The sequence below is a fragment of the Oncorhynchus kisutch genome, linkage group LG20 (genome assembly GCF_002021735.2).
Source record: "Oncorhynchus kisutch isolate 150728-3 linkage group LG20, Okis_V2, whole genome shotgun sequence".
NCBI lineage: Eukaryota > Metazoa > Chordata > Actinopteri > Salmoniformes > Salmonidae > Oncorhynchus > Oncorhynchus kisutch.
The window spans coordinates 44,319,013-44,326,220 of NC_034193.2; the positions used below are offsets into that span (position 1 = coordinate 44,319,013).

At 48.7% G+C, this 7,208-nt stretch overlaps 1 protein-coding gene across 1 annotated transcript; it reads right to left on the bottom strand.

The window, feature by feature from the left end:
• Nucleotides 1-907: 907 nt before the first annotated feature.
• On the bottom strand, nucleotides 908-6,382 carry LOC116355419 (uncharacterized). Its single transcript, XM_031799119.1, has 11 exons — nucleotides 6,311-6,382; nucleotides 5,626-5,745; nucleotides 5,200-5,347; nucleotides 5,002-5,055; nucleotides 4,726-4,894; nucleotides 4,593-4,629; nucleotides 3,043-4,480; nucleotides 2,582-2,674; nucleotides 1,384-2,432; nucleotides 1,175-1,293; nucleotides 908-926 (listed from the first exon to the last, which is right to left on the bottom strand). The coding sequence occupies exons 1-11, from the start codon at nucleotides 6,380-6,382 to the stop codon at nucleotides 908-910; spliced, it is 3,318 nt and encodes a 1,105-aa protein (XP_031654979.1).
• Between the last annotated feature and the right edge of the window lie 826 nt (nucleotides 6,383-7,208).

Sequence of the window (7,208 nt, forward strand, 5' to 3'; positions counted from 1 at the left end):
GAGAGAATTATAGGGAGCACACTTAAATTCACACAGGACACCGGATAAGACAGGAGAAGAACTCCAGATATAACAAACTGACCCTAGATCCCGACACAAACTACTGCAGCATAAATACTGGAGGCTGAGACAGGAGTGGTCAGGAGACACTGTGGCCCCATCCGATGATACCCCCGGACAGGGCCAAACAGGAAGGATATAACCCCACCCACTTTGCCAAAGCACAGCCCCCACACCACAAGAGGGATATCTTCAACCACCAACTTACCATCCTGAGACGAGGCTGAGTATAGCCCACAAAGATCTCCGCCCCTGGCACAACCCAAGGGGGGGGCGACAACCCAGACAGGAAGATCACATCAGTGACTCAACCCACTCAAGTGACGCACTCCTCCAAGGGACGGCACTCTATAGTGCTTTAGAGATTTATTCCCTCTAGAAAAAATATAAAATGAGGGAATTATTCAAATGTATCTCTTATTATGTCAATTGCAATTAGGTTAGGGCATTATTATAGCCTATACTGGCTATAATGACTGGCACAGTGAACATACTCATAACAATGATACTGTAGTAGACAGACAGCAAGTTGACCTTAAGAAACTATAGCATGCAGGTGGGTCTGGAAAACAGAAACTCAAGAAGAAAATCAAAATAGCTGCAAGTTGTGTTTATTGAATTAAATGGGGTGTAATAAAATGAGTTGTGAGTAGGGGGGGTTGTCTCCCTCCCTCTTCTGTTGGCTTTGAGACTTTATTTATAAAGTGGGTTGGGGGAGGTGGCAGCAGGGGTTTCCCAAACTCGTCTTCTGCACAGTTACTTTTGCATTTTTTTTTTGCAGGGGAAGCAAAATAGTTTTGCCAGGGCGGCTGTGATCCGCGGGAGGAGAGCCTGTTTTTTCTTAGGCTCATCTGCAGCCACAGTACCTGAACAGGTGACAGAGAACAAGGCATAAAATCATGGTCGTGTTCATTAGGGTACACAGTAGCAAAATATTTTGAAACAGAAAACAAAAACAAGCATTTGTTATTGGCAAGTTCAAGAAAGTTCCTCCCTGTTTTAGTCCGCTGTCTTCCATTTAGTGGCTAATGAATAAGACCCTGATAACTTTATCATAGTCTCCCGTCCTTACATTACAATAGTGTGCTGAAGACAGATGCACATGTTGACTGACAGAAATGAGGACTTACTATCATTGCCAAGAGGAGACACCTTGTTCTTCTTCTGGTTCTTGTTATTTCCTCGCTTCTTCTTTCCTGACTTCCTCACTTCTTTCTTCATAGCCTCTTCCTTCTTAGTAGAGAGAGAAACAGACATGAGTCGATGCCTCACAATCAAACAGCCCAAATAACTAAACGATCTACTGGTTCTTGGCCGTCTCACCTGTGTGGAGGTGATGTCCTCGAGGTCTGTGGAGAGGGCGCTGCTGATGGGCTTGGTGCTTTCAGAAAGGTAGCTAATTACCTGGGACTTTTCCGAGATGGCTGAGCTTACACTGGTCTTTTCCAAACCAGTGCTGTCATCAGCCATCTCCTCTAGGTCCTCTTCTAGGGTTTCCCTCCAAGCCAGGAGCTCCTCGGTGAGGGTGACGTCACTCCTTGAGGAGGTTGAGGAGTGTGACCTCTCACTACCACGGCTCCTCCTGGTTCCAAAATGGCCTTTGAAACTCCAGTCCTCGGAATAGTCATCTATGACTTGTGTGATGGTGTCCGACATACACCTGATTGCTCCGTCGCTACCAGAGCGTGCGGCACGCAGTTGAGGCCGGTTGGAGTCCGAACGCAGGGACAATCTTTTAGCCGCAGTCTTCACGATGGCCTTCACCGCATCCTCACCACTGAATTGGATGCTCTCCTCCAGGCCAAAGACGACAGAGATGTCAGCATACTTCAGGGCATGCTGGACCTCCAAAAAGAGATCCTTCATCAGCCTGAAGGGGTCATTGGCCCTCCTTGTCTGGGGGGACTCTGAGGCCTCCAGTCGGCACATGATGCCGTGGAGAATAAACTTCAGAGTCTGGGGGCTCATGACGGTGGCCGAGGGAATGCTGCGAAGGAGGATGTCGTCCTTGCCTGATAGGAGGGAGGGAATCTTCTCCAGGGGGTCCTGTCTGTTCTTGGTGGGCATCAGGGAGCTGTCACTCATCTCGGAGACCTCAGCCTCCCCCACCTCTTCTTCCAGGGTCTGGGAAGGAGCTGCATGGGTGGTCGTCACAGAGTCGTCCTTCATGGAGGTGCTGGGGACTACCTCTTCTTTATCCAGGCAGGGTCTGGGCAGAAAACCGTCCAGAGTCTGGGCAGGAGCTGCCCATGCTGCCTGGGTTGAGGTGGAGGGTTTAGGGTTTGAGACACTTACAACCACCTCCTCTTCGTCCTTGGGTGAAGAGGAACACGGAGAGCCAGGGAACCTTTCCCTGGCACCGGAATCCAATCCTAAGAAAACACACTCATATTCTGAACTGGTTCAAAGCCACATCCATGTATAACACTATGCAGTATCTAGTACATTTACTATAATGGTAATACACTGGTTATTACATGGTTATTACTGGTGATATGGGCAAAACAGATTATAAGTGTACCTTTCTGGATGATGAGCCTGGCCTTGTAATCGTCGTTGCAGGTACTGTTCAGGATGTCTCCCACCCTGGTGGTCAGGACCTGGCAGACGGCCCCTAGTCAAATCAAAATGTATTTAATGCAGGGGTGTCAAACTCATTCCATGGAGGGCTAAGTGTCTGCGGGTTTTAGTTTTTTCCTTTCAATTAAGACCTAGACAACCAGGTTAGAGGAGTTTCTTACTAATTAGTGACCTTAATTCATCAATCAAGGGTGGAGTGAAACCCTGCAGAAACCCGGCCTTCTATAAAATGAGTTTGACATTTGATTTAAAGTAATTCTTCACACATAACATGTCTCCAAACACTGTATAGAAAAAATAGAAAAAAAGAGAGAGAAAATTAAAATACCATTACTGACAATAAGATAAAAAAAAGTGGAATGTGCGGGTGAAAAAGACGGTAAAAACAACATAATAACTAACCTAGTGCCTCCTTGTTGTCATCAGAGAGGGAGAGGGAGCTGGAGGACTGGAGGGTCAGGAAGCTGCCCCTCTCTAACAGAGCGGCCCACATCCCACGGGACTCTGCCCCCTCGTCCTCTCCAAGGTCACGTGACCAGGTGGAGTCGCTGTCCCACAACTCGTTCTCGCTGGATGTGGGGGTCTCCCCCCAGCCGTCCCTATACATCCAGTTGAAGTTGTCATTCCACATAATGTCTCTACCCGGTGGGGTGGTCGGCAGACCCAAGAAGTTCTCCAGCAGATTCTTAATGGCCCGTTGGATGAACATGTACAGCACATCTGTGAAAAATTCATCGGAGAGCCTACGGTTGGCAGCCAGGTCTTTCAGGATGGGCTCGGACCTGCTTTGGCGGGCCATTGGCCTCCTTCCCATACCGGTGTCCAGAAGCATCTGATACACCTTGCAGATGAGCTCCTTCCCAAAGTAGTGGACCTTCCCCCTGAAGATCCTGTTGACCAGCTTCCATGAGGACAGGATCTGCCCTAGGGGCTCCACTGGTGGGGTTAACTTCATGTCCGTGATGTCATTCAGTGAAACATCATCCTCACTGCTGAACTCCTGGTGGAGTTCCCGGTCAGTGTCTGAGTGCGTCAGATGAAAAATAACATCAAAGATGTTACTGGCTGTGACTCCTGCCTCTCTGTGGCCGGTGGTGGGAGCGGTGGTCTGCCTACTTCTTCTGCCGCCATGCCCAGACCGGGGAATGCTGGGAGTGCTGGCAGTCTGGGTCGTGTCCATCTCCCCAGCAGGGCTGCTGGTCTCCCCAACTTCCCCTGGCCTCTCCCCAAGCAGGGCAAGGACAGGGAGGGACCCCTCGCTAAGGACTTTATGGACGTCGCTTTCCTTGGGCTTCCTCACTGACCCCAGTTCTCCCAAGTCTGGCATATTGGACCTGCTCGATCCCTGCGATAACCCAGGGCATCTCCCATTCCGGCTGCTGTTGCCTCTTCCAGACCTCATGTGGTGGATCCGTCTGGCGGCCTCCTGGGCACTCTCACAGGCGTCCCTGAACAACTCTGAGAAGATGCTGGAGAGCGTCTCTTCGGTCAGACTGATGTCTGGATGGGTGTTCTCCAGATCATCCTCAACAGAAAAGAAGAGGTCCTCCTGGGCCATTTTCAGGATGTTACTCACAGACAGATCTGCTATGCCCTGAAGCTCCTTGTCGGTCTCAGAAGGGGGAGTGGGCGGCTGCCCACCCAGGAGCCTTCCCTTCGGCTCAGAACTCCGCTGGTGGAACTCCCTGGAGATGATCTGGAGCTCACCTGACCCCCAGCGGGACGAGTTTGACGACTCTGGACTGGAGGTCCTGATCAGAACCATCACTGGGAGGAACACCTCATTGGAGACACACACCACCCACTCGATGATCTCGTCCAGGTCACCTATTGTCACGTTCTTAGAAAGAGAAACAGAAAACAACAAAAATGACAGCTAGTAGTTTTTATGTTGAAATAGTTTTTTCACATGATCACTCCACCTTTGACAGTAGAAGAAATGGGGGACTTACTATTTGTTTGAGGAAGTTCCTGATAAACTTTCTCTTACTGGAAAACAAACACCAGGAATCATTGGCAACTTAAACTAGTGCTTACATAGATCATATTTTTTCTGCACATAATGAGGTTCACAGCAGGACTCACGGGTGAGACTTCAGGAAGTTTGTTAGAGAGAACACCTCAGGTCCAATTGGACGGGAGGCATCATCGCTCTTAGCCTCGGACGTGACATCACTCTTTGGGGTCAGGAGGTCATCAACAGATGAAGAGGAGATCATTTTCTCCCCATCAGGTGTCAAGGGACATAGGGGTTCTGAAACAGAAGACAGTCAGAATTACCACCGAACAAGCTAGTAACCACGGAAACGATTCTATTGAAGTTGTATAATCAGGAATAAACACTGTGTCACCAACACCCACCTGTTGTCTCCCTTTTAGTAACTTTAGTGCCCTTCTTGATAGCTGGCAGGACACCTACAGAAAGAGAATCGTAGACATTAGTGGATCCTTCCACCATATATCGTTTTTTCAATAAATCCAGGTATTTTGGAAGTGGAGATGAATACTCACTGTAACTGGTTGTTTGAGTTAGAAGAGTTTGAGGCAGTGCCAACATACCAGCTACTTGGTGGCTTAGTTTTTTCACCCCATACTTAGCCTCCCTAGACCTTCTAGCCTTGATAACCTCTGTGGCCTTCTTTTCTGCCTTTGCTATATTTGTCTCTCGGGTGGGCATGGGGCCTTGCGGGGGCTTCGGCACAAGGTTCTGAGACAAATAACAGTGGGGAAATCATATCACCATAGAAACCACATTTTTCAACATAGGCATAATGGTACTGAGTGACATGTCACATAAGGGTTAACCTTAGAATTAGAATCAGAATTCCAATAGTATTAGTTTTAACTAGTAGGTGGTCCATGTGTCTTAATGGCGTTATTATCACGCTGTAAACTGGTTTTCAACCCGTCGTATTACTAGATTGCAACCAACTGGCCTCTGTTACAACCAGACGTTTTGCAACAGAACTAAAAGCTGTTTCTTACCTTTCGAGGGCTATCCTGGAGGCAGTCTACCAGGGCCGGCAGGCTTAGTCCATCATGGCCAGCGGAATGGACATCTGTCTGGAGCACTTGCTCTCTAGCACTAGCTTGAAGGGTCCCAGCCTGGGGTATAGGAACATAAGGAAATACATATAACTTAAGCCCTCCATTATTATGCCCACTTTTCCAACTATAAACCATAACCTTAGAATTACAATCAGAATTCCAAAACTATTAGTTGTAACTAAACTCAGCAAAAAAAGAAACGTCCTCCCACTGTCAACTGCGTTTATTTTCAGCAAACTTAACATGTGTAAATATTTGTATGAGCATAACAAGATTCAACAACTGAGACATAAACTGAACAAGTTTCACAAGCATGTGACTAACAGAAATGGAATAATGTGTCCCTGAACAAAGGAGGGGTCAAAATCCAAAGTAACAGTCAGTAACTGGTGTGGCCACCAGCTGCATTAAGTACTGCAGTGCATCTTCTCCTCATGGGCTGCACCAAATTTGGCAGTTCTTGCTGTGAGATGTTACCCCACTCTTCCACTAAGGCACCTGCAAGTTCCTGCACATTTCTGGGGGGAATGGCCCTATCCCTCCCCCTCTGATCTAACAGGTCCCAGACATACTCAATGGGATTGAGATCCGGGCTGTTCGCTGGCCATGGCAGAACACTGACATTCTTATCTTGCAGGAAGTCACACACAGAACGAGCCGTATGGCAGGTGCCATTGTCATGCTGGAGGGTCATGTCACGATGAGCCTGGAGGAAAGGTACCACATGAGGGAGGAGGCAGTCTTCCTTTAAAGCACAGCGTTGAGATTGCCTGCAATGACAACAAGCTCAGTCCGACGATGCTGTGACACACCGTCCCAGACCTTGACGGACCCTCCACCTCCAAATCGATCCCGCTCCAGAGTACAGGCCTCGGTGTAATGCTCATTCCTTTCGACGATAAACGTAAATCCGACCATCACCCCTAGTGAGACAAAACCGCGACTTGTCAGTAAAGAGCACTTTTTGCCAGTCCTGTCTGGTCCAGCGACGGTGGGTTTGTGCCCATAGGCGACGTTGTTCCCGGTGATGTCTGGTGAGGACCTGCCTTACAACAGGCCTTCAAGCCCTCAGTCCAGTCTCTCTCAGCCTACTGCGGACAGTCTGAGCACTGATGGTAGGGATTGTGCGTTCCTGGTGTAACTCGGGCAGTTGTTGTTGCCATCCTGTACCTGTGCCGCAGGTGTGATGTTCAGATGTACCGATCCTGTGCAGGTGTTGTTACACGTGGTCTGCCATTGCGATGATGATCAGCTGTCTGTCCTGTCTCCCTGTAGCGCTGTCTTAGGCGTTTCACAGTACGGACACTGCAATGTGTTACCCTGGCCACATCTGCAGTCCTGATGTCGCCTTACAGCATGCCTAAGGCACGTTCATGCAGATGAGCAGGGACCCTGGGCATCTTTCTTTTGGTGTTTTTCAGAGTCAGTAGAAAGGCCTCTTTAGTGTCCTAAGTTTTCACACCTGTGACCTTAATTTCCTACCGTCTGTAAGCTGTTAGTGTCTTAACGACCGTTCCACA

Coding starts and splice junctions, on each gene's coding strand:
- LOC116355419 (XM_031799119.1), bottom strand. CDS start 6,382: ATGACCCTCCAGCATGACAATGGCACCTGCCATACGGCTCGTTCTGTG. Junction 5,746..6,310: donor ACTTCCTGCAAGATAAGAAT/GTCAGTGTTCTG, acceptor CCTATACCCCAG/GCTGGGACCCTTCAAGCTAG. Junction 2,675..3,042: donor TGACAACAAGGAGGCACTAG/GTTAGTTATTAT, acceptor TGATTTGACTAG/GGGCCGTCTGCCAGGTCCTG.